General features: G+C 44.7%; 1 protein-coding gene across 9 annotated transcripts in view; it reads right to left on the bottom strand.

Moving 5' to 3' along the window:
• Positions 1 to 260: 260 nt before the first annotated feature.
• The window catches only part of fmnl2a (formin-like 2a), a 94,311-nt gene continuing 67,746 nt past the window's right edge, over positions 261 to 26,825 (bottom strand). Inside the window, exons 8-29 of one of the 9 annotated variants that reach the window (XR_011481018.1) lie at positions 26,082 to 26,158; positions 25,170 to 25,263; positions 22,832 to 22,906; positions 21,848 to 21,958; positions 19,133 to 19,282; positions 18,748 to 18,849; positions 18,123 to 18,447; positions 17,528 to 17,707; positions 14,546 to 14,566; positions 12,390 to 12,514; positions 12,026 to 12,228; positions 11,550 to 11,784; positions 9,608 to 9,676; positions 9,405 to 9,485; positions 9,021 to 9,150; positions 8,446 to 8,609; positions 8,116 to 8,217; positions 7,907 to 8,005; positions 7,094 to 7,232; positions 6,183 to 6,298; positions 3,995 to 4,041; positions 3,483 to 3,510 (exon numbers count right to left, since the gene is read on the bottom strand). Coding sequence is in view for 8 of the 9 variants with exons in the window: in XM_070447058.1 (XP_070303159.1) it covers positions 3,908 to 4,041; positions 7,094 to 7,232; positions 7,907 to 8,005; positions 8,116 to 8,217; positions 8,446 to 8,609; positions 9,021 to 9,150; positions 9,405 to 9,485; positions 9,608 to 9,676; positions 11,550 to 11,784; positions 12,026 to 12,228; positions 12,390 to 12,514; positions 14,546 to 14,566; positions 17,528 to 17,707; positions 18,123 to 18,447; positions 18,748 to 18,849; positions 19,133 to 19,282; positions 21,848 to 21,958; positions 22,832 to 22,906; positions 25,170 to 25,263; positions 26,082 to 26,158 (2,616 nt within the window). In the remaining variant the exon portion in view is untranslated. The other 8 variants (XM_070447073.1, XM_070447064.1, XM_070447067.1 and 5 more) reach the window with 8 other exon arrangements.

Here is a 26,825-nt window from a genome sequence, read left to right as displayed (position 1 = left end):
ATGAGTGCTATTGTAAGTCGGAGGCCCAAGAACATGGTGCAGAAGAAAACAAGACTGAGCTCCAACAACATAAGCAGAGCTGGCCAGAGACTGACAAATGGAGAGCCTTGGTTACTGCCCTGTGCCAGTCGGCACAACAGGGATGAGTAATGATTGCTACTGTATTTACATACACAAAGATGACAAGACYGACTTCTCCAGGGTTCTGTATCAGTAGACAAATTGTCTGCTTAAACGAATGAGGAAGATTAACGTTGAAATAAAGATGCACACAATGTAAACAGTTTATTTGATCATATCCATTGAGAACTCAATCTAACAAAAGTAATTTGTAATAAGCACGTATTGCCTTAAAAAAACATGAAATTAATAACATGCCAGTATTATGAAGCTGATGAGTGGTTAAGTTCACAGGAAATCTAGAGATGAGTGGTTTGTTGCACATGCTATAATGTGGACATTTAGTCCCAAGACCACAGGAAGCTTCTCTGAACGTCAATGGGTTACCTATAGAGCGCTACTTTTTTCCAGTTCCTATTGTGCTCTGGCCAAAAGAAGTGCACTGAATAGGGTGCCATTAGTGACGCAGACACTGATCTAATAACTCTTTACTGTCGGGCAAGTGTGACACCAGGGCATCCTGTTTCACACACTAGGTTATTTTATGATAAAGAGAAGCCAGATTTGTGTTTTCGTCTTAAATTAAATATACAAAATGGACCAAAAGATACGTTAAAATAACAAATTCTATATGACATGGTGTTGCAAACTTTGTTTTAAACAATATGTACAATATTAACCTTACATGGTAATGAGTAGATTAAGAAGTATAAAACAATGCATAAATTTATCAAAATATCTGTACATTTCGAAAACTTTTTGTTGTCTGTTCTGACATGTTTTTAACATACCTAAACACTATCAAAAACAACTGCCGCTCATTGTCAGTGGGTCACATGAGCGATACTGAATGGAAACAGTTTTCAGTGGTTAAATACTATACATTAAACTTATAATAGTGAGTAGACAGTTTCCTAGAGATTCATTAGCCGAGTAAAAAAATCTTGGAATCCAGTTTTCATGACAAGCTCCTCAAGTAGCCTAAAGTGCCTTACTTGCAGCCACTACACTTCACTGGAAGTATATCTGCTGAGAAGTTTTTGTTTCAGCACCTTTCCTATTCGCTCTGAGTCAATTGTGTCTCTCGCTCTGGTCTAGTTCGGCTGTGCTCGCACAATCGTACGACCAAACAACGACCTAGACCAGAGCTATTGTGGCTCCAGGGCCCCACCAACCACTAACAGCGTTGCATGTGAATGGCACTTGAGGTCTACATGAGGAGATAATATAGATCTATCTATTCACGGCTTGGTCCACTAACCATGTTAACACTGATAAATGAGATGTTAATACCGTCATAACCGTACTATGGAGGCCTAGCTATATACAATTCACATTAGCCTGGTCTCGTCTTGAGAGAGCCACACCTCTCTGAGCTATATTGTCTTTGATATGATTTCTCTGTGGTCATACGTTGGTGTACATATGTTTACCTCATACTCGCTTAAGTACTTTCTTTGAACATATTTGTTTTGGATCACTGCTTTATAATATACTAAAGTAAGACATGTACACTACATGACCAAAAGTATGTGGACACCTGCGCGTCAAACATCTCATTCCAAAATCATGTGCATTAATATGGAGATGGTCCCCCTTTTGCTGCTATAACAGCCTCCACTCTTCTGGGAAGGCTTTCCACTAGATGCTGGAACATTGCTGGGGGGACTTGCTTCCATTCAGTCACAAGAGTATTAGTGAGGTCGGACACTGATGTTGGGTGATTGGCTCGCAGTCGTCGTTCCAATTCTTCCCAAAGGTGTTCGATGGGATTGAGTTCAGGGCTCTGTGCAGGCTAGTCAAGTTTTTCCACACCGATCTCGACAAAACATTTCTGTATGGACCTCCCTTTGTGCATGGGGGCATTGTTATGCTGAAACAGGAAATGGCCTTCCCCAAATTGTTGCCACAGTTGGAAGCACAGAATAATCTAGAATGTCATTGTATGCTGTAGCGATAAGATATTCCTTCACTGGAACTAAGGGGCCTAGCCCAAATCATGAAAAACAGCCCCAGAATATTATTCCTCCACCAAACTTTACAGTTGGCACTATGCTTTGGAGCAGGTAGCGTTCTCCTGGGATCCGCCAAACCCAGATTTGTCCGTCGGACTGCCAGATGGTGAAGCTTGATTCATCACTCCAGAGAACGCGTTTCAACTGCTCCAGAGTCCAATGACGGCGAGCTTTACACCAGTCCAGCCGACACTTGGCATTGCGCATGGTGATCTTAGGGTTGTGTGCAGCTGCTCGGCCATGGAAACCCATTTCATGAAGCTCCCGAGAAACAGTTATTGTCCTGACGTTGCTTCCAGAGGCAGTTTGGAACTCTAGTGAGTGTTGCAACCGAGGACAGACAATTTTTATTTAACCTTTATTTAAGTCGGTTAAGAACAAATTCTTATTTACAATGACTTATGCCTTCAGGACTCGGCAGTTCCGTTCTTCGAGCTTGTGTGGTCTACCACTTCGCGGATAAGCTGTTGTTCCTCCTAGACGTTTCCACTTCACAGCAACAGCACCCACAGTTGACTGGGGCAGCTCTAGCAGGGCATACATTTGACGAACTGACTCGACGGAAAGGTGGCATCCTATGACGGTGCCACGTTAAAAGTCACTGAGCTCTTCAGTAAGGCCATTCTACTGCCAATGTTGGTCTATGGAGATTGCATGGCTGTGTGCTTTATATACCTGTCAGTAACGGGTGTGGCTGAAACAGCCGAATCCACTCATTTGAAGGGGTGTCCACATACTTTTGTATATATAGTGTATGTTCCCTTTAAAAAGTACATTAGCCCTTTAGTAACATTGGAAAAGCTAATGCGTTCTTTAGAGTGCCACTCGAGCACATTGTGTAATTTCTAAGAGTGATGGCAGTAGCACCAGGAATGTAATAAGATACTAGCTATGAAATACCATATTCATCCCCTGTGGCGGAATACCTTTTGACAGCTAAGGGAACCGTGACCCGTTACATTCTACACTTCTTTCAGGAATCCCCGCTACAGACGTCTGTGTCCAGTTTTACATATCAAAGGAAAATACAATTAAAGCCAGGTATTGCTTGAAGTAATAAAAAAAAATTCACAAGACAGACAAACGGGAGGCAAAACAACTGATCACAAGTAAGTTTTAGGCACTTGGCTTGTCTAAGGTTCCCTATAACTGACCTGTCAGACCCATCCATCTCTCCTTCAGTCCTTAAGAGTGAGAGGCTGCTACACTTTCCACATCACTCCCCCTCCTCACCCTCCGCCCCTAACACATGCACTTCTCCCTCGTCAAATTACGACATCAGAGTTGTTGACCGGCCGCAAGTTCTGGTCGTCAAAGCGTCTCCTGACGCTCCTCCTCACCGCGTCGGCTCGCCTGTAAGGCTGATTGCGAAGATCTGTAATGGACGGAGGGGTAAAAGATGTGTCAGTCATCTTGCCAGGGCCTTCAGATGTGCCCAGAGGCTGGTTGTGTTGGCAGCCAGTCAGGCAAAGCAGCTCGAGTTCTACAGAAACATTCCCCCCTCCGTTCACTCCTCTGGACCAAAAACAGGCCCACAGAAAAGACCGTATTGATTTACAATCTACTACTCCTACTGTCACTATCAATAAAAATTAAAAAAGCTATGGATGGCCCTTTGTACAAGCCTTGTCAATGGAGAAGTAACATGTTTAACAAATGACAAAAAGGCAAGAAAAGTCTTCCATTTTCCACGAAGGGCATTTTAAATAGAATTTTGCATTCTTTGAGGGAAAGCCCTCAGCGGTAGGTAACTTAAAGGCAATGGAGGTAACTTAAAGGGAATGGAGGTAAAAAAGAGATGCTTGCCAGGTCTGGGACACATCCACAACCACAGGGGTGCTATTGGAGGAATTCCTTACCCTCGAGTGGACATTGGGAAATTTAGTAATATTATTCTTCTTTAGGACTGGATGGATGAAGAGAAGACAAAATGGAGGTTAAAAGAAGCAGGGTGACCAGAGGGGTCACTCCAGTGTTTTCACAGTGTCCTTGCAGCGGTGGGCGTGCTGAGCGAGCAAAGCAGCCAATAGGGGGGCAGGGGACAGAATAAGACAGGACTAGAGGTGTTAGGAGGGCCAAAGCTAAAATAGGTTGTTAACTGATACCGCAGGCACAAAGGGAGAACAAACCAAAGCATTTGTTTTTCTGTGTCTCAAAACCCAGGCTGCTTTGCAGAATGACTACCAGCATGACAAAACAGAGCTAAGCATCAAACTTTGGAATAGTTATCATGAACCAAAAACATTTTTTTTTTCAACATACAAGAAAAAGGTTCATATTGAATAGAACACGGACCAAAAACCAAAGAACAGCATGCATTCAGCCAGGTACATGGGGATAGGATGCAAATTAAACTGTACGGAAATGTTTAGAAATACTGAGGCTTTTCCCTTGAAATCGCTAAACATTAATACATTTCTGGCTGTAGGTTAGTGGCACACAAAGGACACGTGACATCCAAGACCGAGGACACGTGTCAGAAAATAAAACTTCATGCAATATGTTAGAAAGGTGCCCTGGCAGATCACAGAAAGTCATGTGATCCGATTGTGCTCCATCACCAGACAACTGAGCCAAGCACAAGGTAAGAGAGGGGGGTCTGTAGCTCTGGTCCAGAGCGCTACGTGTAGCTTCAAGGCTCAGCATCAGCAAGACAGATGTAACACCTTGGATCAGAGATAGGGGATCTGGGAACAGGGGACATTTTGGGTATGAAGCAGGAGAAAGCCAGTGGCATGCAGAGACCCGAACAGCGGCAGTAATACATGATGAACACAACACTCAGTTTTCATGATAAGACAGATGGACACACAAGCAAGGTATAATGCCACAGCCATTTTAAAATGAGTCAACATCAACACATCCTAACTTACAATATATTATAGAATTATTTTAGAATTATAGGGTAAACTACTCTGCTATGTTGACAATACTAACTTCATCTACTGAAGCAGAACTACAATACACTATACCATATAACTACTGGCATTAATACTAGTCAACATTACATATGTCATGCAATATAAACGTCTTGGATGGTAGTCAGTGACAATCCGTTGGGCTACGGCCTAGGAAGCACTTCAGCTATATTAACAGCAGAGGGCACTTACCATGCTGTCTGATTGATATACACTGAGTGTACAAAACATGAAGAACACCTTCCTACTATTGAGATGCACCCCCGTCCCCGTCGGGGCATGGACTCTACAAGGTGTCGAAAGCGTTCCACAGGGATGCTGGCCCCATGTTGACTCCAATGCTTCCCAAAGTTGTGTCAAGTTAGCTGGATGTCCTTTGGGCGGTGAACCATTCTTGATACACACAGGAAACTGTTCAGCGTGAAAAACTCAGCAGCGTTGCAGTTCTTGACACAAACCAGTGCTCCTGGCACCTACTACCAAACCCCATTCAAAGGCACTTAAATATTTTGTCTGGTCCATTCAACCTCTGAGTGGCACACATACACAATCCATGTCTCAATTGTCTCAATGATTAAAAATCCTTCTTTAACCTGTCTCCTCCCCTTCAACTACACTGATTTGAAATTGATTTAACAAGTGACATCACTAAGGGATCATAGCTTTCACCTGGATTCACCTGGTCAGTCTATGTCATGGAAAGATCAGGTGTTCATAATGTTTTGTACACTCAGTGTATGTATTACTAATACAGATAGAGAGAGATGCTTTCTTACCCATCTACCCATCTCACTCTTCTCAAATATCAATGGCCTGACTGACCGACAGGAAAATGTCTGTGACATTATGGTTTGCGATGGGTGACGATACAAACGGATGAGAAAGTATATAACGGGGATGACACGCTTCATGCAGGGTAACGGAGTTGACACCAGCGACCCCTCCCACCAAACCCCTCCCTCCTCATGCTCCCCTCATAGGAAAGGCGGAGACAGACCCCCCCCCCCCCCCCCACACACACATACACACCCACAGAGTGAGCGAGTGAGAGGGAACACACAACACACAGTGAGAGTACGGCGAACGAGAGAGATAGGAAAGAAAGAAGAGCAACTGTGTTTACAGCAACCTTTCAGAGAGAGAGCTCTAAGCTTTAGTAATGGCTCTCCTCATTGTGAACCGGCTCGCAGAAGAACCGAGAGCCCCGTTTGGCTGTGCGGGCGGTAAAGGGCACTGTCTTCAGCACTGCATTGAAACAACGACAACAGCCAAGACAAGACAGTAAGGAGAAGCACACATCTACAGGGTTTTAGAACAGGTTAACACCCTACAGCATACAGCATTAGAAGACTGAAGCACAGAAACATTAACACATTCTATAGAGGGTTACAGTCTACTACAGGCCTACAAGGGCTGCAAAATTCCGTGAACTTTCACAAAACTCCCATGTCTTCCAGAAATCCTGGTTGGAGGATTCCTGAATTTCCTGCTTATTGAAATCCTAATTGGAAGATTCCCTGGAATCAGTACGGAATAAGTAGGACATTCGGGAATCTTCCAACCGGGACTTCTGAAAAAGCAGAGCAGATAATGATCATATACACATTTGAGCCGGCTCCAAGTGTCTAGGTTAGGTTAGCTGGACTGTCAATGCATGTTTTTAACATATGATTAAGGTTAAATAAAGCCTTAGGATTGAATCTTTGACAGTTGAAACAGTTCAATAGTTAAGAGGCAACATACTTGTTAGTGGTTTAGAAACCCATGTTAATGATTGAATGAGACTGGATTAGAGCACAGGGGAGGACTTGCATGCAGAACACCCAGTGTGTGTGAGTGTGTGGTGTTGTGTGTGTGTGTGTGTGTGTGTGTGTGTGTGTGTGTGTGTGTGTGTGTGTGTGTGTGTGTGTGTTGTGTGTGTGTGTGTGTGTGTGCGCGCATTACAGTATGTGTACACGCATGTGTGTGTACGTTTGCATGTGTATAAGTAATGTTGGGTGATTGTAGAACTGATGGTGATTGGACCCCGGTCCTGTTTACCGGTGATGATGTCCTCGATGGCTCCGTCCTTGCCCTCGTACACGTGGCGGCTTCCCGTATCCTTCCCCTGCTTCTTCCTCAGCTCAGCTATCACCTCCTGCTGCTGACTCCTGCCCCTGGTGTTCTTATGGGACGGAGACTGGTGGGGAGACCACACACACACACACACACACACACACACACACACACACACACACACACACACACACACCACACACCACACACACACACACACACACACACACACACACACACAACACACACATATATATAGATAGAATAAAACACACAGACAAGGACGTACGCACACAGTCAAATCACAGGCGCCTTTTTCGACTATACAAACAGCATAAGGGTGTCCCTGGTGACACTTTACAGCTCTATAAAACCTAGAGCCGTAGCTGTCAGTCAAATGTGTCCATTGGAAAGGTTCTACATATATTATATATACCGTCTATATTTCCTGGTTGGTTTTTCTAACTGTTTATGTTTACTGGTTATATGTAGTGGCTTATCTTGACTTGATGTGATACACTAGGTGTCTGCAGTGCCTAATATAGCTGCCCCATCAGCAGGAGGGGGAGGAGGGAGAGCGGGAGGGGGAGAGTTAGGGGAAGGAGAGAGAGGTAGAGCTGGGGGAGAAAGATAAGCTTAAATTATAGGAAGAGGATGAGGAAGGAGAGGGAAAGAGAGAGGGAGAAGGCGGTGAGAGGGAGGGGGGGGGAAGGGGTAGTTGATCTTATAGGAAGTGGGTGAGGAGGGAGCGAGAGAGAGAGAGCGAGAGAGATATAGATGGGAGGGAGGAGAGGTTACCTTCTTGTCCTCCTGGTCCATCATGGCCTCCTGCTCCAGAAGTTTCTCCATCATCATCTGCTCCGCTCTCTTCTTCTGCTCGTTGTCCTCCTCCGCTTGCTGAAAGAACACACACACACACACACACGGATACACACTTAGACTGAGCCTAGACTGAGGCGTTTCCACAGCTGGAGGAACAGGGATGAGGGTTGGGACATTAGTCTCACCCTGTAGGCCTTGACGAAGCGCACAAACACCGGGAAGAACACAGACGGGGGCGTCGTTTTGGAATTCTCGCCGAAGAATTTGACCGCCTCGTCGAAGGCGTCCTGCGGGAGAAAAATAAAATGCACATTTTGCATTCGTGATTTCCCTGGGACGTTCTTTAGCATTGAAACATATGTTACACATGAAACATACGCCAATCGTAAGTTAGTCCTGTCAAACATATAAGGCCAGTTTCTCAGACACAGATTAAACTTAGTCCTGAACTAAAACCTTTAATAAAGTTGCTGTATTAGTTTTGCACAAAATCAATTCAGTGAGATGACATTTACCTGTGCGATCTTGGCGTCGTCCTGCAGCTTTTTCAGCTTGCCCTCGTTGTGTGTGATGAAGTCTTTGAGCATGGTGTTGTGACCGTGCATGCTGTACTCTCTCTTAGTCAGGTCCATTCCCCGCTGGAGCTCCTTCACATCCAGCAGAACGTTCTCTAACGACACTGAGATAGCACGCAGACACACACGCACACACAATTGGATACTGTTCAAATCAGGGAGGGCCGTACCTCAGTGAGTTTACAGCACAGCTCTTCAGAGTAACACCCTGCATGGAGGTGTCAATTCCTCAGCAAGAGAACAACATCACAGTCTGTTGTAGCACAAAACTGCAGATGACTGAAGGCACAGTGCAACAGAAGTGCCTGCAGACCAAAGATAGGCTACAATCCAATGACTAAGGTATGCGCCCCAAATGGCACCCCTATTCCACATATAGTGCACTATTTTAGACCAGGGCCCATAGGGCTCTGGTCAAAAGTAGCGCACTATGTAGGGAATAGGGTGCAGCCTAGGATCTGATTTAGCATCAGCCCTTTCACTGTAATATCACGAGGCCATGTTGTGAATCGTACCTGCTGCGGCCTTCTCCACATAATGCAGTTCGTTGTAGAACAGATTGACTTGGTGGTATTTCTCCTTCACCACGTTGGCTATGTAGTGCAACAGTGTCATTTTCCGGTCTGTCGACTTGGTGTCTAGTAGCTGGGGGAATTAGAGGATTAAAAGGCGTGTGAAGATAATTACGTCCCAAATGGCACCTTATTCCCTTTGTAATGCACTACTTTCGACGTGGGCCCATAGGCTGCACCCTATTCCCTACATAGTGCGCTACCATAGGGCCCATAAGGTAGTGCACTAAATAGGGAATAGTGTGCAATTTGGGATGCTGGCAATGACAATCCTGAAGCACGTTATGCACTAGCAATACATTTAGGATGGGAGAGAGAATCTCTTACCAAATCTAAACTTTGTAGTTTAAAACCGTATACCGCTCCCCTTTTACTGCTGTTCATGTAGTTTCCGAGAGCCAAGATAATCTGTGGGGGGAACAACAGCACTGGAACATCAACACAGAAGGCAGCCAGGAACAATATTTCCAACAACAAAAAATCAGCACGGAATATTTTTGATGCAAAGAAATCTGTATTTTGTCGCTTACCTCTAGAATTTTCTTGAGTTTCTGTGAGGATTTTATTGACACAGATGCTGCGATGATCGCATGAAGTTGCTGTAAAAAAATAAGAAAGAAGGAAGTAGAACAAAAGTCAGACAAGAGGAGAATAAGTCAAACTTAAGAAGGCCCTGTACACACTCAGGTTGTACAACTGATCTACAACACATTTGACAATGGTTGTGATACGACTGATATATTTATGATACAATGGAGAGTTGGTCTTAGGGCTGGGCGGTATACTATATTTTACTATATACAGGTATTAATGCACAGACCGGTTTGGGTTTTTACTTTATCTTCTATAACGTTATTAGAATTTTTGGTTTGTTAAATGTGATATGCCGTGTGTAACGTACATTTTTATATTTTACACTGCTACATGGGCCAGCATCATACCACCCTGCATCCCACTGCTGGCTTGCTTCTGAAACTAAGCAGGGTTGGTCCCTGGATGGGAGACCAGATACTGCTGGAAGTGGTGTTTGTGGGCCAGTAGGAGGCACTCTTTCCTCTGGTCTAAAATATATCTCCAATACCCCAGGACAGTTATTGGGGACGTTGCCCTTTGTAGGATGCGGTCTTTTGTATGGGACGTTAAATGGGTGACCTGACTCTCTGTGGTCACTAAATATCCCATGCCACTTATTTAAAGAGTAGGGGTGTTAACACTGTGTCCTGGCTAAATTCCCAATCTGGCCCTCATACCATCATGGCCACCTAATCATCCCCAGCTTTCCAATGGGCTCATTCATCCCCCCTCCTCTCCCCTGTAACTATTCCCCAGGTCGTTGCTGTAAATGAGAATGCGTTCTCAGTTAACTTACCTGGTTAAATAAATACAATTGAGTCATCTCTCTCCATGCCGCTTTCCACACAGACCTAGCCCTGTCACTCAAGGAGAGCATTTGTTGTTGCTTGACCACGAGACACTTGCGTTCAGTTTGATCAATGCAATAATGTTGTTTCCACTTTACTTCTTAATATAAATCCACAAGCGTTCTATAATTACACTACTTTTTTGTGGTTCTGCAAACAGCTAGTTTTTGTCTTTTCTTAGCAAGGTTTAAAGTAAATCGCTTTACCGCTAATGTTAATCGCTAGTTAGCTGTCTAATAAATGTACTGAGCTAGCTAGCTATACAGACTGATACCAGTGATGGTATAGGCCTAAATCAGCATATTGTTTGTGCAACATTATCTTCTAAATCAAAGAGAAATACGCGAAGGAATCATGAATATGTTGGCTACATGAAGAAACATTTAACGTAGCTAAACATTATAGGGTCCCCTAAGAAACACTGACCAACACTTTGGTTCCTATCCTGTCACAATAACTCATCCCTGGCATTTTCATTCGTTGTCACTGCATTCAAAGTGCCCACTATACATTTATATAGAATTAGAATAATTATTCTATTTCCATGATTCCAACAGTTCACCCAAGTGTTTTGATCTAAATCGCAAGTCAAATCGCAACTGCAACATTTGGTTAAAAATATGGCCTTTTTTGCCCAAATCGTGCAGCCCTACGTGGCAGTGTGGAAATTACCTCAAATGAGTGCTGGAAATGCAGAAATGAATGAAAATGCAGGAAATTATTTTTGGTATGTGTTGTATGTGTTGCCACCCTAGGGTCACACTACTCATAAAGCAAAGTTAGAACTTTTATTATTCTAAACATAAAATACTGTCAAAAATATGACATGATATTTTGGACATATCGCCCAGCCCTAGTTGGTTTGCACAAAAATGTTCACACAATGCTTGTGTCATTTTTGTGTGTGCAGAAACACCCCGTTGTATCACAAAACCCAAACGCGTTGTACATCAGTTGCACAACTTGAGTGTATACAGGGCCGAAGCCCGAATCCTCCTCTCCCGTCACCTATAACCTCAATCATATCAGGTAAGCCCTAAGACAGCCTCACCGGTGTCAGCATCTGAACGCTCTCGCAGAAGTTGCCTATGAAGGCCATGATGGTCATCTTCTGCATGAGCCGCTCGATCTTGCTGAAGTGCATCATGAAGCGGTCCTCGTCTGTCAGAGCCTCCACGGGCTTCCGCTCCTTCTCGTACTGACGCATGATCTTCACCTCGTTCTCCGTGGGCAGGAAGCGCATCAGACACTCCACGTAGTCCACCGACAGGGTGCGCAGGTCAAACCTGACGGGAGGGGGGTGGGGGTGGGACGCAGGGGATGACGGTTATTAGACACAGAAATGCGCGCTATGCGGAGGCACAGGCAAACACGGACTGGAGACACAGACATGCACACAGACGCTATGCTATACAGACACAAACACTAAGCAGACACACACACAAACAAACAAAACCCTCATTCGCAGTGCTACATAGATTAAGAAGACCACTAGGTCGTAATGCGGAGGAGTCCATGGCGTCTTACAGCTGAATGGCCTTGCAGATCTCCTCCGGGGCCTTGCCCACTTTCCTCAGGGTGATGGCCATGTTCTTGGCCCGGTTGGCGTCCAGCAGCGCCACCTTGTTGGGACCCTTCTGGATGATCTTGGTCTTGCTCACGGCCAAGTCGATGGCCGGGCCCTGGGCTTTCGTCTTGAACATCTCCTCAAACTCATCCACGTTCAGGTCCTGAGGTTGAAAACACACTTCAAGTGAGAAGGTTTGAATCCTAAGCAACCCTGTGGTGAGTATCCTACATGTTGTTTTGAAGTACAGTAGACCAACATAGCTTTTAGAGAAGGTCAAAGTGTGAAGTGCATATACGTGGGGGTGAGTGGATGGTTCCCTACCTCCAGTATCCTCTCGTCGTCGATCTCGTTGAACACGGTGCCGTTGATTTGGTTGGGCTTCAGCGCCACCCAGTTGAACACGGGCAAACGGAACTTGGTCTTGATGGGCTTCTTAATCTTCACGGCTGCACCGGAGCACAGAGGAATAAATCAGACAGCACACCATCTACCTGTCTCTGTCATCGCTCTCACAAACACACCATCTACCTGTCTCTGTCATCGCTCTCACAAACACACCATCTACCTGTCTCTGCATCGTCCACAACAACACAACCATCTACCTGTCTCTGTCATCGCTCTCACAAACACACCATCTACCTGTCTCTGCCATCGCTCTCACAAACACACATCTACCTGTCTCTGCCATCGCTCTCTACAAACACACCATCTACCTGTCTCTGCATCGCTCTCACAAACAACCATCTACTGTCTCTGCCATCGCTCTCACAAACACACCATCTACCTGTCTCTGTCATCGCTCTCACAAACACACCATCTACCTGTCTCTGTCATCGTCCTCACAAACACACATGCTACCTGTCTCTGCCATCGCTCTCACAAACACACCATCTACCTGTCTCTGTCATGGCTCTCACAAACACACCATCTACCTGTCTCTGTCATCGCTCTCACAAACACACCATCTACCTGTCTCTGCCATCACTCTCACAAACACACAGTGCACACGTCGTGTGATGGAGGATAGACATAGGCTGCATGCATCTCAAATGGCGCCCTATTCACTATGTAGTTCACTACTTTTAGTACTACAAAAGAAGTGCACTATATCAGTGGAGGCTGGTGAGCGGAGGACGGCTCATAATAATGGCTGGAATGGAGTCAATGGAGTGGTATCAAACACGTGGTTTCCATGTGGCTGATACCATTCCATTGACTCCATTCCAGCCATTACTATGAGCCGTCCTCCCCTKAGCAGCCTCCACTGCACTATATAGGAAATAGGGTGCACTATATAGGGAATACGGGTGGCATTTGGGACACACACAGTCCTATCAGTTACTGGTGGTGGTGACACACATGGATATGCCTCCCTCCGTAGATAGATAAATAGGCTGAGACTGGCCGTCGGTCTCATCTTAAGAGCCCATTTAATGAAATCCCGCCTGAGAGAGCTGGAGATGTGCTCTACAGCCACTTCTACAGCAGGGCATGATGGTCTCTGGCTAGCTCTTTACTGCTAGCCACTACCACTAGTTTATTGATTTAACCAAGACATACTTTTCAGTAGCGGGCCCAGAATAGTGCCTTGGGGGACACCAAATTGAGTTAGCTATGATATTGAATGTGCATATGGCTAGGGTTGTCATCCCTGGCACAGTGGCATATTGTGTTTATATAGACAAGGATTATGGCCATACTGAGTAAATAAGCCCAGATTGACTGCCTCTCCCCGGGTAACCTCTCTAGCACACAGACAGACAGAGGTACCGTGGGGCAGAGCGATAAGGATCAGGATTGGAGAGTGTGACAACCAGGGCATTCCAGGCTTGCGCAACACTCTCCTATCTTGCTATCAATACCCGGCTACCTGCAGCGGCACGTCAATGTGTTTCAGCATGCAACAACAGACACTTCCTGACATTACAATAAATCACACACGCACAAGGTAGAGTACAGTATGGAGACCGTGCAGGAGTTGGAAATGTGGCATTTTCAGTGCTTTCCCATCAGTCAAGACTAAGTAAGACAGATTGTACTGTATTTTGTCTCGTCCCATTATATGTAACAGGCTAAGGACCACAGCAGTTCTGGATCCCAGAATGATGACAAATGACCCCAACTAGGACTCCATGTCCTGTGGTCCTTGTTTTGTGGATAGACTGTGGTTTCATATTTTGGTGAGCTCAAGCCTTCTACAGTACAGCTGTGAAGAATGAATAATATTTTGGGGGAGTCTGCACAGTCGTAAGAGAATTTAAAGAGAATGCATGAAACAAAGAGTCCAATTTCATGCTTGGCTAGACTGGAAAAAATCATAGGGTATAAATGGCCATCTCTATGCGGACATTCCTCCTGTGTGTGTGTGTGTGTGTGTGTCTTGTCTCACGTTTGCTGTTACGACTAAAAATACCATTTCCAAATACTCAGGAGAGGAGGAACAGTGAAAACACAACCACATGACAGAAAAAACCTACAGAACAGTTTGATGGGTCCCTCTGGTTGGCAGAAAACAAGGTAGAGAGAAAAACAACCAGAGAAATCATTAATACGGAGAGAGAAAGAGAGATTAGTAAGATAATCAATCATAATAGACAATAACAGATCATACAAAACCAAACGTGGTCGAAACAAGCTTTACAGTTGAAAGTGTACTAACGCTAGTGCTGTCATATACTGAATTAATGCTTCAGATCAAGAGTCAAAGGTGAAAGGTCAAATTCTGGAATGATCTTGTGTCACATTGCATCGTTGTCTCAACTGGTCAAAGTCTGCAGAGTGTGTACAGACCCAGTGACACACAATGAATGATAGGTTAAGGGGGAGACCAAGTCAGTGAGTCAGAAGAGGCCTGACTAGCCGTCACATCCGCTCTGAGTCAACCATGCTATCCACACCCTGATATCCAGGAAGTCAAGCAGCTTGAAATTGCGGTGAGTAACCAGCATCAGACACAGTGATAGTGTAAATATCGTCAGGGTTCAAAAGGCCTAAAGGATATCAGGAGGCTTGTCTCATGCTCTGCTACTATCAGTCTGTCACACACACACACATCACACACACACACACACACACACACACACACACACACACACACACACACACACACACACCAGTTGATAAGGCAACATAGTGTAGACTAAAATTGTGAATTTAGAACCATTGGAAAGCACATGGGGTGCTCTCAGTGACATACAGTGCTTTCAGAAAGTACTCAGACCCCTTGACTTTTTACATTTTGTTATGTTACAGCCTTATTCTAAAATTGATTAAATAGTTTTTTCCCCCCTCATAAATGTACACACAACACCCCATAATGACGAAGTAAAACAGGCATTTAGACATTTTTGCACATTTTGAAAAACAAAAAACTGAAATATCACATTTACATAAGTACTCAGACCCTTTACTCAGTACTTTGTTGAAGCACCTTTGGCAGCGATTACAGCCTCGAGTCTTCTTGGGTATTATGCTACAAGCTTGGCACACCTGTATTTGGGGAGTTTCTTCCATTCTTCTCTGTAGATCCTCTCAAGATCTGTCAGGTTGGATGGGGAGCGTCGCTGCACAGCTATTTTCAGGTCTCTTCAGAGATGTTCGATCAGGTTCAAGTCCGGGCTCTGGTTGGGCCACTCAAGGACATTCCTAGACTTGTCCCGAAGCCACTTCAGCTTTGTCTTGGCTATGTGCTTAGGGTTGTTGTCCTGTTGGAAGGTGAACCTTCGCCCCAGTCTGAGGTCCTGAGCGCTCTGGAGCAGGTTTTCATCAAGGATCTCTCTGTACTGTGCTCTGTTCATCTTTGCCTCGATCCTGACTAGTTTCCCAGTCCCTGCCACTGAAAAACATTCCCACAGCATGATGCTGCCACCACCATGCTTCACCGTAGGGATGGTGCCAAGTTTCCTCCAGACGTAACACTTGACATTCAGGCCAAAGAGTTCAATCTTGGTTTCATTAGACCAGAGAATGTTGTTTCTCATGGTCTGAGTCGTTTAGATGCCTTTTGGCAAACTCCAAACGGGCTGTTATGTGCCTTTTACTTCAATGCTGCTGACATTTTTTGGTACCCTTCCCCAGATCTGTGTCTCGACACAATCCTATCTCGGAGCTCTACGGACAATTCCTTCGACCTCATGGATTGGTTTTTGCTCTGACATGCACTGTCAACTGGTGGACCTTATATAGACAGGTGTACGCCTTTCCAAATCATGTCATATCAATTGAATTTACCACAGGTGGACTCCAATCACGTTGTAGAAACATCTCAAGGATGATCAATGGAAACAGGATGCACCTGAGCTCAATTTCGAGTCTCATAGCAAAGGGTCAGAATACTTCTGTAAATAAATACACTTGCAAACATTTCTATAAACCTGTTTTAGCTTTTTCAGTATGGGTTTTGTGTGTAGATTGATGAGGGAAAAAATAATTTAATCAAATTCAGAATAAGGCTGTAACGTAACAAAAAGTGGAAAAAGTCAAGGGGTCTGAATACTTTCAGAATGCACTGTATTATGATAAGGGCTGATAAAATACTCCAGACGATTAACACTTGATAATGACGGTTCACAAACATACCAAAAAAAGATTGCAATTGTGATGATCACTGATAGCCGATACCATTAACATACATTACAGTTTTCTTCAATTGCGTTGGTGCGATTTTCACAAGTTGGAAAGTTCAAAACGCTTAGTACAAAACTCAAACCAGATAATCGAAAAGGCAGTTTTAAAACTCGAAGCACATTTTAAATTGACTAAGTACAACACACAAAAACATAGGTCATTTTTTTCACCAAACTTAAATCAGTGTTTCATCTAGAAATGCGTTTCACATGATCCCCTCCAGGACATGGATGAGGCAATGATTCGCCATGCCAAAAGGTTTTTCTCCAGGTGCATGAACAATGAGGACATTTATTGCAATGTTGATGAGAACCTATGGCCAAATGCTCAAGACAGGCTTGAAGCAAACTAGTGGCTGCAAAACTTTGTTTCTTTCTTTCATTTTAATACAGTACACCTATGTTGTAATTACATCTGAACAATATATTTTTGCATCAATGAAAATTTGTAATAATCTCACCTTTGACCACATAGAAATTATAATTTTTGAGGGGGGGGTATATTTTGTATTTCACAGTAAACATATTTTTGGGATCAATGGTTGTTAGGTGAAAGATGTCGCCAAACAAAATGAATTCACAATAAAAAGGTTTTGAATAAGGTTTACCAGTTTGGAGTATTGTATTAAGTTTTGAAAATTCACCACATACTTGTGAAAATAGAACCAAAGCGATAACAAAAAAACTGTAACAGAACAAAAGCGTATCGGGAAAACCCATCTTTCATTGTCTGGTACAGCGTGATTCATCCACATCCACCACAAAGGGAATAGGGTGCCATTCGAGACACATTCAGTCTCACACGCAGGCGGCGTCTGGGTGGGATGTCCTTACCTGCTAACCCTGAGTTGAAGATGACAGTGGGGGATCCACAGCCGGGCAGCGGTGGGGCCATGGGGGGTGGAGGAGGGGGCGGGGGGGCAGACACCGCCATAGGGCCAGGGGGAGGCGGGGGCGGGGGGGGAGGGGGGGGGGGGGGAGGAGCGGCGAGGCCAGCCAATGGCCCATTTGGCACTGGAATAGAGGGAGTGAAATAGAGGAGAGGATGAACAAACAGGAGCAGAGGGAACAAGAGAGAGAAAGTAAGCGTGGAATTGAGATGACAGCATGCCAAGTGCTGTCTTCCATTGAGACTCAATCAGCAGAGTACAAACTCCTCTCGTGTGACTGCTCTGCACTCGCTTTCTCTCTCGGCTGGCTTCCCCAGCTCTGCCTCTGTGTCTGTTTTTGTTACAACTCAAATGCCAGAGCTGGAACAGCTTGGGCTAAAGGCATACCAGTACATTAAATTCCACTCAAGAAAATAGGACAGTAAAAATTAAAGGGCATGTTGTGAAACTAGCAACTAGCAGTCCAGACTGCTTCGCTACCATCTGTGACTGAACAGTAAGCTAAGCCGGGATTGGTCTGAACTCGGAATTCAACCTACCAGTCCCAGGCACAGGCGGTGGGGGAGGAGGAGGGGGCGGCGCGGGCATCCCCGGGATCCCATTCGACCCCATCGGGCTGACCGCACCCCCTTTATAGCCCCCTGGTACACCCTCAAATCCTGCCACCAGTGGGCCCCCGGGGGCGGGCGGCGAGGGCAGGTTGGAGAGGTCCCCGACGCCCTTCTTCTGGATCGTCATGGTGCCTTGCTTCTCCAGCTCGTGGATCTTCTTCTCCAGGTTACACTGCCTCTGGATGGCCTCGTCCTTCTCCTTCACCATCCGCCGCAGCGTGTGCACCTGCGAGTTGGCGTCCTTGTACACCTCCTGGGTGATAGGCACGGGGAACGGAGATGTCAATGTATGTACGCAGATCAGGGGGCCGTTTACTATGAAAACATCTCAGAGTAGGAGCGCTGACTTACAGTATAGGATCAGTTTAGCCTTTTAGATCACAATAAATAAGATCGCACGGACGGGGAGGACCTGATCCTAGATCAGCACTCCTTAGAAGCTTGATACAAACAGGCCTTGAAAATGATCGACCTGTGTCTGTCTAATAGCGTTATTCACTTCTCTCCACCCGTTGATTTAGGGCACGGTGAGTTGTAGGGGAATGAGTCTCACCCGGATCGAGTCGAGCTCCTTGTTGCGCGTCATCAGCTGTTTCTCCAGCTCCACGATCTTGGACATGGCCTCGTTCTCCGTGTCCTGCAGCTTCTCCGTCATCTGGGGGCGCAAAGGTCGACAAGGGGGGGGGGGTTTCCGTCAGATCACATGACACGTATAACGCAGAGTGAGTGCTTGTAGTGAACGTGTCAATGAATAAATGCATGGAGAAATGGATGGATGCCAAGTCACTGAACGAGTGATTGAGGATTCAGATAGAAGGGACGGCCGGAGTGAGTTATCAAAAAGTCAATACGTAGGGTGGCAAAGAGTCTTCTGTAGGGAGTCAGAGTGTTATTGGATAGAGGCAGTACGTCTGTGTGTGGTTGTTGTTTCTTCTCACATGTGACATGTTCTCCTCCAGCTCCTCCACCCGCTCCAGCGCGGCATTCTTGGTCTCGGCGTCCTCCAGCAGGGCGCCCACGTCAAACACGTTGTCCAGGTAGGCTTGGATCTGCACCTGCAGCTTGTCACTCTCTGTGTGCTTCAGCTTCTACACACAGACACACAGACATTTACATTAGGTTTACATTTGGGAGACACTTTTATCCAGAACGAGAGATAGACAGACATGCATGCAGACCGATGGATATACAGACAAACAAACAGACAGACAGGTCTGAGGATGGACTGATTGGGCCAGTTTACTGAACACAGGGTCGCATCTCAAAGACAAGGATTGATTTTAGCTTCTTCTTCAAGGCGAGGGTTTATAGAATTAATTCATTTTCCAAACAGAGTATTGACCTTGTTTCAGAGTCTTGAGCTGAATAACTAAGTGCATTTTTTTTACTAGCATCTCAACATATTTCCTGTGATATATAGCAGGTTTGGGGCCAATTCCTCTTCAATTCTGTAAGTAAAAATAAATCCCAATTCCAATTCTCCTCGAGGCCTACCTAGACAAAAAAATTAAATGCTTCTCTGTGAGAAAAAAACATTGCAATTCTGTTTACTTCCTGAATTGACTGACTTGAAATGGAATTGACTCTAGGGCCTTTGCTGTGACCATATTACCACCACACTGGCAGTCATGAGTCATGACCACAGTAAAATTCCACGTGACTGTTATCTCCTTTTATGCCCTCTGGACATGTGTTGGGTAGTACCCAACTTGCTATGTACCATCAGGTCCTAATGGCCTGGTACTCAGGGCTCTATTGTCCCTCTGACATCAATGCAAATGCAATCACAATTCACATCAAACACTTGTCATCAAAACAGTATTGTGCTTTTAAAACTCCCCTCACTGTGATGATCATTTTGAAGAAAGAAGTTCAACAGCAGGTTGAAACTGAGTTTAAAACATGGTCCCTGTGGATGTTGTTTCAAAGTCTAACTCAACGAAATGGACAGCTGCTTTCTAAGGTGATGATTAATTCAAAACAACCATTAGAGTGGAAAAATGCACTTAGTTATTCAGCTCAAGACTCTGAAACAAGGTCAATACTCTGTTTGGAAAATGAACATTAGAGCTCATGCATATGAAGGTTTATGAGTCCAAGCCCCCAAAAAAGAACTGAATTCAAATGAGGATTGTTCCGTTATACAATACTTAGCCTACCCATATTACACATGGCAGAAAAACATAAAACAAAACTGATTTAGGATGTCTTTGGTACATAATTGGTCCAGCCTATACTCCAAAATTAAACAAATTAAAGTAATGGCCTTTGAGTGTGGACTGTATTATTATGCATACTGGATGGACTGGTTACCTTATGCTCCAAACCATCTATCCATGAGTCTGGGAGAGAACGTACAACCCTAGACGATGCTATTGGCTCATTGATTGTGCAGGGCGACTTACAGTTGACCTACAATGAGTGATTTGAATTTGAATAACTTCGTAATAGTGATTTCTTTATATTTTCATAATTATTTGGGTGGCACATGACCTTTAACTATGCAGCATATCTCACCGCCATGCGTTTCCATCTCCTCCTCTCTCTCCTTTATTCCTGTCGCGTGCGTGCAGAGGGGCTGTCAACAGTTTAGTGAAATATGTTTTTTTTTGCGAGTATGTCCCTAAATTAAGCACTGGGTAGCTGCAAGAACGAGGTTGGAGAGCCCATTGCACACAGAGTTTGGGCGGAATATCACCTGTTGGGCAGCGAGAGCATTCTCCCCAAACAGTGGTTGACGCATGGAGGATATTTATTTCTCAGCTGCTCATATTAACCACATGCTCCGCTATAAAACCCAAGTAGCCTACAAAACAGACCGGCGGGAAAGCGCGCACCCTCCTCCCTTTTCACTATTCGAGTGCGTACAAATGACATGTGTTTTTCCCCTGCCCCTGTTCCTGCTCAGTCGATAATGGACCATTCTAAATCCAAACTCATTTGACATATTAGTAAAGACAAGATTTGAGAATAGTCTGATGGATGAAAACATGATCACTTGATGAGAGAACAGCTGTGCAGCCTGAGATGAAGGCCCGAGTGCAAGCTATATGTTTTGATTTCTAAGACAGTATAAGGTGTTTCTTTCACAACTAAAGTTGCCAAATAACTCTAAATCTAGTTTATAGGACCTGTTTCAAATGATCACTTTTACGCTCAACATAACCACTTCATATGCGCACACTCGCCATAATGGGAAAAATATCCTTTCTATTTTATTCAACTAAGTTCTTACTATAAAATCATATAATATAAAATAATGGCAGAGGACTTATAAGCATATCTTGTCAGCTAAATGAACAAGCCTACAGCCTATGGCATGGAGCATAGCCAGATAATATACAGTAGGACAACTCATATTCTGTTCTTCGGAAATACATTTCCTTCATTTCATATTGTTTCTTTAGAGCTGACTAAATTAAATAATGGATCTATTGTGATGATGTACATTCAATTGATTTCTTAGACTTTTTTTTTTTTACATGTTGATGTTCCAAAGGTGCACATCAGCAGGCTTGTATGTGTGGAGGCCTGGAGATGCTAACCATGTTCATGTTAATTAACGGTCAATTACCGTGAGACCCGGCTGAGAAAATGTCATGAGCGCCACAGCCCTATGTGACCCCAACTCAGGCTGGTATCCATCTACTTACATCCAGGTAGTCGTCCAGACAGAGCTTGGTGAAGTTGTACTGCAGGTGAACCCTGAAGTTCATGTCCTCTACCGAGTGGACCACGATGTTGATGAACTGCATACATGCCACCTATAGGGACCAACAAGCACAACCATCATGGGATATTTCACTGTACTGATACATCCATGGAATATAGGGTGCATCCCAAATCACACTCTATTCCATGTACTATTAAGGGAGGAGGGTGCCATTTGGGAAAAAGTCTTAATGTGTAAATGAGCATGAGTATGGAAATGATGTGGCTGCATTCGTCATGCTAAATGGGCAGATAAAGGAAGTCACTTCAGCCCGCATCCCAAATGGCACCCTAATCCCTATGCAGTGCACTACTTTTTACCAGTGCCCATTGGGCTCTGGTCAAAAGTAGTGCACTACATAGGGAATAGGGTGCCATTTGGGACACTTCCTCCGTGTTGAATGTACACAGTGGAGCGCCACAGAATCAGTGCATTCTTGTCACCCTGCTAATACTGTCTTAATGGACTTCCTTAAGAAGTCAACAGGGTGAGAGATGCCAGCCCTGTCTGACAAATCTGTTTGCTTTCGTGCTCGTGTCAAATGACTGGCCCTCTACCAAATGGCTCAGAACGGACTTGTGACACACACGGCCTATTCAAACACACAGGGCATCTGGTTGGCCTCTCATGCACACACGGCAGGCACGGACCAATGGGGAGCCTCAAAGCTGAAGGCAGTGTGGCACATTGAGGAAAACAGATATTTTGCTGGCACACACACCATGCCGCCTCATCTAGTTCTATTAACACGTATTAGTAGGAATAGCGCGACAAAACAAACTGAGTTGCCGAGGATTCCTTATGTGTTGTTGGCTAGATATAGAAATAAATAGAAGTCAAGCAACAGGGTCTGGTTATAAAATGTGATTTCAGGATATGATGTAACCGAACAACTCATGGCTAGTCCAGTGGAAACGTTATGTACCATAAAGTCAATGTTGTTGTCCATGTCCTTGAAGTGTTCCATTAGCTTCTCGAACCTCTGTGTCTCGGCACACACCTGCAAGAAAAAATCATCAATCATTTACTTTTAGCCGTGGACTCAAAAGGTGAGGAAAGGAATCTTTAAGTACCACTGTACTTAGAGCATCCAGATATAACGCTTTATGACTTGTTATAAATATGTATGAGTCTTAATAATTTGTTATAGCAAGGCTGTTATGTCTCTCTATGCATAACATTTTTCAGTTGTCTCAAACTGGCTGCTATTTTTATATTTAACCTTTATTTAACTAGACAAGTCAGTGAAGAACATATTCTTATTTACAATGACGGCCTGCCTTGTTCAGGGGCAGAACGACAGATTTTTTACCTTGTCAGCTCGGGGATTCGATCTAGCAACCTTTCGGTTACTGGCCCAACGCTCTAACCACTAGGCTACTTACCTGAATCATTATGAAATATGTGTATGACATTATAAACGGATCCAAGCCTCATAACTGTATCATAATGCATTATACATGGATGCTTCAACTTAAGTCTTACTGGATTTGCAATGCAGAATACTGTATTACCTTAGCGAGAGAAATGAAATGCTTCCGTCATAATCTCTGCCTTATATAAAACCCAGCCCTGTACTGTCTCCTCACTCCCGCCCATCACACTGAATCCTTCCCTGATAAAATATCAAGCAGAGCGCCAGCATGGTGAAACCTCCCCTGGCATAGGGCTGGCTTTGTAACACTCATGACCTATTTTCCCCCTCTGTGATTACCATATATACAGCACTGAAAGAGAGAGAGAGAGAGAAAGAAAGGAGGAAGGGAGAGAGAGAGAGCAGGAGAGGAAGAAAGAGAGAAAAAAAGGAGGAAGGGAGAGAGAGCAGGAGAGGGAGAAAGAGAGAAAGAAAGGAGAAAGGGAGAGAGAGCGAGAGAGAGCGGGAGAAAAGAGGGAGGGAGAGAGAGAGAGGAGAGAGTGAGGTTGGTAGGGGGAAGACAGAGAGACACCTCTGCAGTTCAGACATCGCTTAAAGGCAGGGAAGGGGAGACGTACAGACAGACAGACAGACAGACAGACAGACAGACAGACAGACAGACAGACAGACAGACAGACAGACAGACAGACAGACAGACAGACAGGGGAAAGATAAAGAGCCAAGGAGAGGAGGAGAGGAAAGAGAGGAGAGGAGTGCATAAGCACAGCCCCTCCACACAATGCTCTGTGCCCCAGCCAGCACCCTGCCCCCCACTCCAAACACACTCCAAACAACCCCCTCTAACCCACAGGGCGGGGAGTCAAGAGCCCCCTAACAACAAGCTTCCCCATAGAGAGAAAGCAATGAGCACCATCTCAACTCAAGCAAGCCAGAATAACACTTGTTTTATATCAGTTGTATAATAGCCTAAAACCCGAAAGAAAAGCGGGAAAAGAAAGCGCTGTTTTTATATTACAGTTTATATGACACATACTGCCAGCCAATAACGATTGTACAATGTGACCAATAAGAAAATCTAATAGTTATTTTGGAAGATTGCCGTTTCCACCACATATTAAGGGTCAATCGCTATCCATTGACTTTAATAGCGCAGCGACACACATGGCTATGTCTCTACCTTCTGTTTAAGGGGGAGCGACTCTGAGCTTTAGAGTTGGCTAGTCCACCTCTAACAACAGTGAAATACAATAGAGAGTAATGCTCAATATTTTATTCTGGGTCTAAATATTGCATTAACTTCAGTCAGCCCAATTTTTCCAGAGCCGGCCTGCGAATTGGACTGTTGTACAGAGGGCCCCTCCAGAAGCCCAAATACTTTACACATACAAATGCAGACACACAGGGTCAGGGGTCGTATATATGTATCAAGCGTCTCAGAGTAGTGCTGATCTAGGATCAGTTTCCCCTTCTAGATCATACTGAATTGAAGATTAAATTGACTGGGGGACCTGATCCTGGACCAGCACTCCTACTCTGCTAAACTTGGTACATACGGCCCCTGATCAGGCTGTATTACATAGGTCTCACATAGGTTATTATATCTGTGAAATGCCTGCCGAATCACTAACAAACTGTTTTCTCTGTGGGTCTGAGAGGTCAGTGAACTGCCTTTCCGGGTGAGAGATGCCGAGCAACACGTCTATAGCCTTTGATACAGGCAGCGCTGCATTCCTAGATGCCATCCTCCACAGGAATTTACCAACCTCAGATCTGCTGTTGAGAACATTCCACTACTACACCACTCAATGCGTGAACTACACGGACTGACACCGCTTAGGTATAATAGCATAGCGCCATCTTCTTGCTCCGCGCATCCGCCGCACCGTACCTCCTTGAAGTTGTCGAACGCAGAGAGGATGATTTCGTGTCCTCCCCTGACGAGACACACGGCGGCCAGTAACTCCAACACGAGAGCTTTGGTTCTGGCAGGAGAAGAAAACAATGATGGGTTAACCTCGTGTGATGCCACTGCCAATGCAAACCCACAGTGATGCCTAAGAAAGATCTAGGGCTGTTTCCCAAATGGCGCCCTATTCCCTTTCTAGTGCACGACTTTTAACCAGTGGTCCATGGACCCGGGCCCAAAGTAGTGCCCTATGAAGGGAATAGGGCGCCATCCGAGGTTAGATAACGTGTCTTACCAGATCATGTTGCTGGATCAAACATGTCAATTCAATAGTACTATATGATAAACAGGTCTGTGGGTCTAATCCTGGGGATTAAACAAAAGGTATACAGAGCAGAGTGAATCCCTCAGCCATAATCCCTATGAGTGACGAGGTGGTGAAGTGGTACCGTGTACCGTTAGCTCATTCATTCAAAGGAAGGTATTCTGTTATTTTTATTCTATTCTATACACACACAAACACACACACACACACACGCGCACAGTGTGCTAGTGGTGCCCTGATCTGCCTGCCGGGCTGTCTAGATGGCTGGCTGAATGAGTTTGCACTGGATGCTGGCTTTACACACACTTTGGACGGGGTGTTGAACGAGCATGTGCACTGGCTCTATCAGCAGTTGACAGAGCTGGAGCAGTTTTAAGGGGAGGTAGGCCTGTAGTGCTGATCTACGATCAGTTTAACCTTTTAGATCATAATGAAATACGATAATATATGGACTGGGAGAGCTGATCCTAAATCAGCACTACTCCTCGGAGACGCTTGAAAAATAAGCCCCCAGAGGAGCTGTTTAGCACCAGGCACTGGGGGCCATCCACCCAACAAGTCCATTTTACCTGGGATTCTTATTGTTGAGACTTAGTGCAATTTCATTCACAGCATGCGGGTGGGACATCACCATGTTGAAGCCGTACTGGGTCATCAAAGAGAGAAAGAGAGAAAAAGAGAGAGAGAGAGAGAGAGAGAGAGACAGAGAGAGACAGAGAGAGAGAGAGACAGAGAGAGACAGAGAGAGAGAGAGAGAGCCAGAGAGAGAGAGAGACAGAGAGAGAGAGAGCCAGAGAGAGAGAGACAGAGCGAGAGCGAGAGCGAGAGAGAGAGAGAGAGAGAGAGAGAGAGAGAGAGAGAGAGAGAGAGAGAGAGAGAGAGAGAAAAAAAGAAAGACAGCTCGTTAATAAACAGGGAGTGACCCGTTTACATAATAAAGGGAAACTTGAGAAATGATCTGTCGCGGTAAACATGGCAAACGAAATAATACAATTTGTCTGAGGATAGATGAGGGTGTGTGTCTATACTTCAACCCTCCATCTACGGCGGTTTTCCAAATGGCACCCTATTCGGAAAGTATTCAGACCCCTTGACTTTTTCTGCATTTTGTTACGTTACAGCCTTATTCTAAAATTGATTAAATCGTTTCCCCCCCTCATCAATCTACACACAATACCCCATAATGACAAAGCAAAAACAGGTTTTTATAAATGTTMGCACATTTATAAAAAATATTATAATAATGAAATATCTCATTTACATAAGTATTCAGACCCTTTAATCAGTACTTTGTTGAAGCACCTTTGGCAGTG

This window comes from Salvelinus sp. IW2-2015, linkage group LG2 (genome assembly GCF_002910315.2).
Source record: "Salvelinus sp. IW2-2015 linkage group LG2, ASM291031v2, whole genome shotgun sequence".
NCBI classification, from domain to species: domain Eukaryota; kingdom Metazoa; phylum Chordata; class Actinopteri; order Salmoniformes; family Salmonidae; genus Salvelinus; species Salvelinus sp. IW2-2015.
Note: the sequence above shows the minus strand (reverse complement) of the source record. Positions and strands in the feature narration are given on the sequence as shown.